The sequence below is a fragment of the Ascidia mentula genome, chromosome 4 (genome assembly GCF_947561715.1).
Source record: "Ascidia mentula chromosome 4, kaAscMent1.1, whole genome shotgun sequence".
NCBI classification, from domain to species: domain Eukaryota; kingdom Metazoa; phylum Chordata; class Ascidiacea; order Phlebobranchia; family Ascidiidae; genus Ascidia; species Ascidia mentula.
In genome coordinates, this window is record NC_138569.1 from 20,313,648 (window position 1) to 20,322,401 (window position 8,754).

At 40.0% G+C, this 8,754-nt stretch overlaps 2 protein-coding genes across 2 annotated transcripts; both read left to right on the plus strand.

Moving 5' to 3' along the window:
* Positions 1-473: 473 nt before the first annotated feature.
* On the plus strand, positions 474-5,186 carry LOC145898280 (uncharacterized). The gene is made up of 7 exons (XM_082986711.1): positions 474-583; positions 648-810; positions 2,426-2,594; positions 2,834-2,949; positions 3,356-3,552; positions 3,934-4,942; positions 5,010-5,186. Exons 2-7 carry the CDS (start codon positions 679-681, stop codon positions 5,184-5,186), a joined length of 1,800 nt encoding a protein of 599 aa, XP_082842837.1. The 5' UTR covers positions 474-583; positions 648-678.
* A 164-nt stretch (positions 5,187-5,350) lies between these two features.
* Positions 5,351-6,942, plus strand: LOC145899307 (uncharacterized). The gene is made up of 3 exons (XM_082988048.1): positions 5,351-5,807; positions 5,871-6,043; positions 6,451-6,942. The coding sequence occupies exons 1-3, from the start codon at positions 5,417-5,419 to the stop codon at positions 6,691-6,693; spliced, it is 807 nt and encodes a 268-aa protein (XP_082844174.1). The 5' UTR covers positions 5,351-5,416; the 3' UTR covers positions 6,694-6,942.
* The last annotated feature ends 1,812 nt before the right edge of the window (positions 6,943-8,754 follow it).

Genomic DNA, 8,754 nt, shown 5'->3' on the forward strand with positions numbered 1-8,754 from the left:
CGTTTAAGGATGTTGTGCTTTGAAAACTCTTCGATGCACGTTATGTAACAGTTGCTGAATGCTAAAAGCAGCTGTGACATCCTCAGTTTCATTATTACTACAAGTTAAACACTACAAAATTTGTGTGTGAGTTGCAAAAGGAAATAGTTTGACACACCCAGTTATTTGTTTGTTAAACGCTTTTTTTTACCACAGTTCGGTATAAAGCGACTAATTGAAACATACCTTTGTTTATCAGGCCAATATATACGAAAAAACACAATGCACTGGTTGCGTTGTGCAACCTTTGAGTATCTTCATTGGTCTCTAAAGCAACTAGCAATCATTATATTTTTTCTGTAATATTTGGAGCATAGTTACAGGGTCGATCAAGCATTATAAAGTTGTAAATCAAAACGACAGATCGTTTCACCCAATGCTGTTTCGTATGGGACGTCCTTTCGGTTTGTTCAATTCCTAATGTTTTGTAGATAGCGGCTGTGTTGCGGACGTAGCTATTTTTGCACACGATTTCACTTCCGGCATTTGCACCAAGCTTGCTGCAACGTCAAAGCAGGGCAATTTACCTTGCAACGCTGATAGTGTAAGTAGATAATGGTTGCATAATTTTGTGTAATTTGCAATATCTGTGTTTTTGCTGATGTCAGTTAGGTTAGGCTTTGATATCGATGACCAAAAATGAAATCATACAAGTGCACTATTTACTTGGTTGCAACTTTGTCTGTCGTCGTTAACGTCAATGCAGCAACAAATCTCACCCCAAGTGAGATGAAGAAAATGCTGGACGCTCACAACATGTACAGAAGAAGGGTAAGTTTAGATTATCCTATTGTTAATATATAACCGTGAAAAGGGGCAATAACTCTTTTCACAAGGGGCAGAAATAAACGACTTGTGTAAGTAATGCAAACTATGGACTGAGGGCTTGTGCAGCACAGTCTCTGTAGCATTAGGACAAGAATGCACTCGATAAGACTTCACAGGGGGCGTGATTTTTCCGTGTCCCGCTCCTACTTTGTTAAAGTGACTCAGACCTAGACCTTTTGCTGGATTCGGTAGCTGGCATTGTTAGGAATTCCTATTTATACGAAAGTATCAAAAATATTAGCGTATCTTCTTAGTTCGCGAAGGATTTTTTTTTTAAAGGTAAACCTACATCGTTAATATTTGACGTTTTTTATGCGCCCTTTACCAAAGTTTTAACGAAAAAATTAGACAGCTTTTGCTTATGAGCAGATACTTTATGAAACCTTATATTTTTTATGGAACCCACTTTGGGAATTCCTGCAATATATCAATTTATGCGGGTGCAACGTTGAAAACGTAACAAAAACATCCATGTAATGAGCGATTTTATTACAGCGATACTGGCAAGTAGGGTTTATTAACGAACGCAATTGTCAACATAATCATTACTTATGGCTTGGTTTTCGAGTTTAGTGACATGGCGCAATGTTAAATGCACAGCTTCCCATTAAATATACCAACGACATTTTGAGAACGGAGAAAGAATGCGTACTTATTGCACAATTTTTTCTTTATACAAAAATGTCAGATATCTCTGGCAACCTCTGGGTTTATTGAGATCAGTGATGAAATCTGCCACAAGTCGGAAACGTCCAAAGTTATTTCATTGGGGTTTAAACAATTTCAAACCAACCAACCATTATTCAAAAATAAAAATTCAAACAAAATCACATAACCCAGACTTGATTTTGAAGTGCAAGTTGCGCTTGTCATGACATACACACACTGCATTATGAGTGGTTTGCATTTGACGGCAACAGGATGCGAAGTGACGTGTATTATGCAGAATGTTGGCGGGAAGTTAATCATTATGCAACAGGGACGCGAACACGTTACGCGATTTCATAGGATTCTTTTTACTTGATTCTGGGAATCACTCCCCATTCTGTTGCAACTGGTCCTGACGATTTCCACCGTATGTGTAATTTTTTTACAATCACAGAAACGTTAATTTAAGGCCGAAATTTGTCAGCCTTGGTATGCAACATACTGTGATTGTGACACGATTTCATCGGTCGAAATATTTTGTTTGATTTTATGCAACAAATGGAACAAAAAGTTTGTGTTTAAAGCAAGATTTGTTTTGTTGATTTTGAGACAATGCCTAATCGAGGGCCAGATTCTGCCAGAGTTAAGAAATCACACTTCACACTAAAATTGTTCTCGTGATTATTTTTGTCCAAATAACTCACGTGTTATTTTGAACTTTTTAATCAGAAAATCAATCGCGTATGTCTTAAAACATGAGGAAAGCCTTAAACCTAACTTTGCCAGTTCATTGCTTATTCTGTGCTTGCACATTTCCCACCGAAAGAGACCGTTGTGGGGCACTGTTTCATCCCAACCTGTAACATAGGAAATTATAGGAAGTGATAATTTGTCACTATTTCATACACAGGTCGTGCCAACGGCTAGCAACATGCGTCTAATGACGTGGGACGACAGTGTTGCCACACTCGCTCAACAGAAAACGGACAAATGCATTTACGCTCATGGGACAAGAGTACACCACCCCATTTATGGACCTCTGGGAGAGAACATTTATGTTACCAGCGGAAAACTTCCTAGTAAGCTTTTCCTGTTTACATCCATACATTATGTACAAAGTTGTTCAGTAAATAACACCGCCATCTGTTTACCTTGATCACAGCTTTATTTTTATGTTTTTGCTCATTTTTTTCGTATAGTTAAGACATCACAACGAGAATTAGAGTCTCTAAAAGTTATCTTGCATCCACGTCTGTGCCACCCTAATCTTCACATTACTCCACAACGACATTAAAGTCAGGTACAATTTTGCGTGCAGATGATTTACACGGGGTTGACAGGTCAGTTTTTATGTGGAACGACGAGAAGAAGTATTACGATTACAACATAAAGGATTGCAACCCACCCAACGCAGAATGCCACCACTACACTCAGGTAAAACTAGCTTGTAAACTTTCGTCATAAGCTTACTGCAGTGACAATCAGTAGACAACTGACATTGTCTTAATACGAAATATTTTTCGCTGTTTCATTTCTTATACGAATTTGTAAATTCGTTTACCTACGTCTAAAGCCCAGAAATTATTATTTTGCTTGCGCAGTATTAATTTAATTTAATAATTTAGATGTTAGTAAGTGTAAATAAAAGAAAGAAAATGAACAAATTAACCGTATACCGCATCGTTAACACTGTTCTTGTCACAAATACAAGTAGCCAAACAGCTCTGTAGATGTTGTTTTATCAGACAAATATATAAAGATATATAATCACCAGCTTGTACAAGTGCTTATTCAAATACAACCTATTTCTCAATTCGAGCCATATTTACTCATTGTATAGGTTGTTTGGTCCAGTTCTCATGTATTGGGCTGCGGAATAAAATATTGCACGGGGCCAGTGCACATTCACGGAGAGCATGTTATAACTGGAGGAGCAACTATTTTATTCTGCGAATACGCACCTGCCGGTAACATCGAGGCGGGATTTTTCTTCCATTCAGGATTACAGGAAGCTTACGCTAAAGGAGCTTGGTGTTCGTGAGTGTGTTTTTCTAAGTTTTGTCATAACGATATGGTATGTGTCACCAGGGTAACTAATAACATCAATGCCTGTTGTCGTATATTGCACGTAACACACTATTGCATTGCTAAGTTTTTAACTTACCAAAATACGTCATAAAACAGCAAGATTTCACGATTTATTTGTAATAATGGAGAAAGAAGTGCGTTGCTCTGGCGAACCAAGGATACGGATCAAAATACTAATACATTTGTTAGAATCCTTACATCCTAAATCGTTTAAAAAATGTCTAATACAAACAAACGTAAGCCATTGCGGAAAGCATCTTTACATTAATCTTTTGAAACATCAAGTGTCCCAAATATGCTTGTTATTGGTAAACCTTTCTGTGTTCCCAGAGCATGTCCTGCATCAGCGAACCATTGCGTGAAACACCTTTGCGCAACAGCGTCAGAAGCTGCAGCGTTATCAGCGATTGATTTCAGTTCATCAGAGGCCGAATACGAAAATTATGGTGGGATAGGTTTAGATTATAAAGCAAATGCAACGTCAGACGAACACGTGGATGATTTCGAGGAACGCGGATCTGCGTGGAATGAGCTTGTGAGACTTAACGGCACAAATGTTACGGTGGAAGTTATGATTGACAACACAATGCATGACCACACGATCACCAACTTTACTTTGTGGAAACGAGCCGGGCAGAACGGGGAAAATGAAGATGACAAACTGGTTGCACTTTTCAACGACAAGATGAGGGCTGAGGTGTTGGCGGAAAAACTGTACGAACATCTCGAAGACGACAATTTAACGTTGACAGAGGAATTGGCTCGCAAAGCGTCACTGTTTACGCAGAAACTGGGTGACGGGCATTCGCACCATGAGGTACCTGGGGTGAAAAGTAAGACCAATGTCACCCACGGTGCAAATGATAAGGGTCCCACACACAGCACGGAAAGGGTAATGAAGCAGCACATCCACCACCATGCACCGTTTGGTGTTGACCTGTTACAATATAACGATGAAGACCAGCATGTGAAAGTAAACAGAACGAACGTTACAGAAAGAGTTTTAAACGATTATCACCACCCGATGATCAACATGACCCTGCGGAAGATTGCAAAAAAAGACAATGACACACATATGGCTATAATGGCCGGCCGTAACAATACAGCGGAAATGGTCAATTTTGTACAAACGATGGTATCGGAAGAGCACTTGGATTATCACTTTAACAACACAGAAAATGAGACTAAAGGATCGTCGGCAGGAGTTGATCAAAACCAACCTCGGCATCAGCAACCAACACAATTTACAAGCGAAAACCAAAATATCACCGGAAACTTTAACGTGTCGCACGTCACTGTAAACACCCCGACAGCCGGTAACGTTGTTATTAAATCAACCGTAAATGCGTTCAAAGCGACACATGGGACGGATTCCACAACAACAAAACCAAAAAACGTTTTTTCAGGTAAAAAGACAGTGGCCAAAGGCCGAGGCCAATTTAAAAAAAGGAAAAAACATTCTAGGACAAAGTCTGGAAAACGCGGAAAAAAGAAATTACGTTCAGGCAAAACTAAACATACGCCACCAACTAAGACCCCAGGCAGATACAACACGTTGGTCCGAACACTGGTTTCTAACTTAACACAAATTCGGGATGAAGACATGTTTGGAAAAGTTAATGGGACTAACATGACAGAGGAAGTTTTAAACAATCAACAACTCCAGGGGTCAAATGGAGATGATACCCCACCTTCGAGTGTGATCGACCATACAGTGGGAGTATTATCTCGCCAACTTATCGAGGAAAACCTGAAAGAAAACTCCACGCTTTATGAGAATTTAGATGGATTAGTTCCCTCACAAGCGACACGGATGTCCCAAGAAGAACAATTGGATTATCACTCCAACGCCACTCATAACGATCTGACTAAAGGATCATCGACAGGTGTCGACCTTCGCCATCTGCAACCCAAACAGCAAACAAGCAAAAACCCCGGGATCACCGGAAATTTGAACGTGACGCACGTCATTGTAAACACCTCAACAGCCGGTAATGTGGTTGGCATTGAGTCAAGAGTTTCTTCCTTCCCAGTAACACATGGCACGAATTCTACAACGAACGCACAGAAAAAGGTTCAAAAAACTTTGGCCAAACGTAAAGGTCGAGGAAAATTTAAAAGAAAGAAAAAACTTTCCAAGGCCAAGCACGGAAAAAATCGCAAGAAAAAAACAAGAAAACGTGGAAGGAAGAAATCCTCCACAGGTAAGCCTGAAAATGCGTCTCCAACCAAAACTCCAACCACATCTAATGGAACCATCCAAACAGGTTTAACTAAGGCGACCAAGCCGACGGTACAATCCCCCGGCGCAGTAAATGACGTCGCGGCATCAGCGATGACGTTGATTTGTCATACGTGCAAAGACACTAGTTGCAAAAAGACAGACAGAAAGATGTGCTCCCCTGGTGAGAAATGCATAAAAATGATGTCAGCAAATCAGGTAATATTCTTATTAATATGTATGCGGCATACAGTATGCCCTATAGTAGAGGTCCACATTCCTTTTGCATATTAACAGCCAATTCGACCCGTTGTATACACTTAATTGAAACATACGCGGAGCCACAAAACGATCATTTGACCCTGTAAGGTAAAGGAAACAAAATAATCGTCACTGTAACTTTAGAAAAACGTAGAGGTCCAGCCCAGCTTCCCCAACGTATTGATATTGAATTTTGTTTTTGTTACGGTTTTGTTAAAAACCGAGATTCCCTTCTCCGTGGAGCCACAACAGAGCGGTAAAAAAACGCACGTGGCACCAGAGTTGCTGGTTGCCAACCCCTGCCCTCTACGCACAGCGCTCGTCTTTCGTTACAGTTTTTTCTATACATAGCATTTTATGTTTAGCTAAATCTTGGCTGTGCATCTCCGGCTATGTGTCAACGTCTGGCCTCGAGTACGACATCAAGTGGCACCTGCTGCACAAATAAACTCTGCAACTCCCCGATCGGTGCAAGGTCTGTAGTTGGTGGCGGATCTCCAACCAGTTCATGGCCTGCACTGAAATCACGTTCCATTATCACGCTGTGCATGTTGGCTGTTTCTGTTACTTCACTCACGTGTTTAGCCACAGAAAATATTCTATTTTGAAATTATTATATTATCAATTAGTGTCAGTTATGCAGATTGAATGGACTTCATTGCAAAGAACATTGTGCACAAAATTTTACATATTTTATTAAAGTGTACAAATTTTGATTGAGATAATTACGTATATCCATCAATCAATGGGCGCCAATACCTGGTTTGACGCTCGCAGGTTGGTAGTTTGTGGGAACGTTGTAACATTTGTGCAAACAACACAGTTTCCCTCACTGGCGCCACGGTTCCTATTTTATTAGCGGCAAAGTTAAGTAATAGCATGTACATAAACCCGGTTGATTCACTGTCGCTTAAAACAATGGTAGCGAGTACTCTGAGCTGCGCCCAAACTTGCTTTTTTACGGAATGACTTTTACAGCCCGGTCACGCCACTGTCTGGTCAAAGTACAAGAGTTTATATTTGTCGTTGTTCGCTTAAAATTACAAGAAAATGTTTGTAGAGACATGTCAAACTTTATGTTGCTGTTAAATAGGCGGAATGCCTGCAAAATGTTTGTCAACGCTTGTACATTTGAGACTTCGGCATACTGCGTTGCCACTGGTTGCCGGGGTTACAGTTCGCGTGACATTGCAACGTCAGTGTCCACGTGTCTGTGAAATATATAAGTCCTGTAATTGCTCTTGATAATTAACTATATGTAAGAGGCAAATATTTGATTAAAGTGGTTGCGAAGATGCAGTATACAGTTGCCGTACACGTCAGGATTTATTGTAACGAGTCCTGGATTATAGTGTTCTAATCTGCGACGGGTAAAAATAGTAAAAAGTGCTTAAATGTTAGGAAATTTCATAACCACATTGTGTAACACGTCTTACATACAAAAAGTATGTAGTGGTGCCAATGTACGCCCAGCATCGTTTAGAATTAGTAGGTTTCTCCGCGTTGTTTTTAGCTTAACCTGCTGCTTGCTTAAGGATAATGGAACACAGAGGTTAATGTAGCGAACAAGTTTACGACCGCTGTGCATTTGAACCTTTATTAAAAAATATCCCAAGCAAATCAAATATTTAAGCTGACTGCGAGACACCGCAGTATCAGGCACCTTACCGCTCTGTAAACCGGACAGGTAAACATTGGTGCTGATAAGAAAAGCTGTTTCCCTCACGAGCCCTATACACATAACCGAAAACGAATGAAATCTTGTTTGACGAAACATCACGAAATGTCTGTATCCGCACGCAACAATTTCCATTGTAACTCAAATCTCAAAAATGTGCATTTATGTGCATAGCCGATACGTATACGTACAAGGCAGCATAACACAACCGCATACAAATTCTACATTTTTTTTAAGAGTCATCAGTTGTATGTTTTCTGTTGGTTTATTTCGGAGTAAAATGCGCGTTACGTCACATCTGCGCATAGGGTGACAATGGGTTCAGACTTTGAACTAACAGTAGCCCCGTTGTTTAACTTACACCAAAACCTGTTTGCGTATTTAGTAATCAACCACCAAAGAGAGGGGGAGGGTTGTCCAAACATATGGATGGAGGTCTGTTAAGAGTGGCCGGAGTTAAAGGAAACTCTTACTATTATTTTAATTTATTTATTACTTGAAAAACCAACCGAAATAATGTTTGAGTGTGCACAGAAATCAATTAAATAGTAACGCTTTATAAATTTGAGTTTTTAATTAAATCGATTTTTTTTATTTTACATTTTGTTCGGTTGCGGTTTTCAGATCACCTTTAAGAGCAGATATGAACATAATGATCGTACGATGTCGTGCAAGTGAAAGAGGTAAATATGAAAACTCCCTCTGATTGGTCGAGAGCGCATCACACCACCTGTGTCGTTACATACATATGCGTATGTTTGTGTTTCTACTCAACAATTTGCGCTCGAGGAGCAAAGTCCGCGCACGGTGTTCATTGGACCCGGCTTTCTGGGAAATAAAATGCAACAGGCTGATTTTGACGTCAGTCGTACCGAAAGTTGGTCTCATGTAGCACGTCAGGTCTAAAATTACTCTTCATTGCAGAGAAAAAGTTTGATAAATTGACACGTTAGGTCCGAAATGGTTATCCGCCAACACAGAGGAATTTGTG

What these genes read in the sequence shown, in the direction of transcription:
- LOC145898280 (XM_082986711.1), top strand. Translation starts at nt 679, where the DNA reads ATGAAATCATACAAGTGCACTATTTACTTGGTTGCAACTTTGTCTGTC. An exon ending in ACAACATGTACAGAAGAAGG is followed by an intron (nt 811 to 2,425) that starts GTAAGTTTAGAT and finishes TTTCATACACAG; the next exon opens with GTCGTGCCAACGGCTAGCAA. An exon ending in GCTAAAGGAGCTTGGTGTTC is followed by an intron (nt 3,553 to 3,933) that starts GTGAGTGTGTTT and finishes CTGTGTTCCCAG; the next exon opens with AGCATGTCCTGCATCAGCGA.
- LOC145899307 (XM_082988048.1), top strand. Translation starts at nt 5,417, where the DNA reads ATGTCCCAAGAAGAACAATTGGATTATCACTCCAACGCCACTCATAAC. An exon ending in AAGGAAGAAATCCTCCACAG is followed by an intron (nt 5,808 to 5,870) that starts GTAAGCCTGAAA and finishes CCATCCAAACAG; the next exon opens with GTTTAACTAAGGCGACCAAG. An exon ending in AAATGATGTCAGCAAATCAG is followed by an intron (nt 6,044 to 6,450) that starts GTAATATTCTTA and finishes TTTTATGTTTAG; the next exon opens with CTAAATCTTGGCTGTGCATC.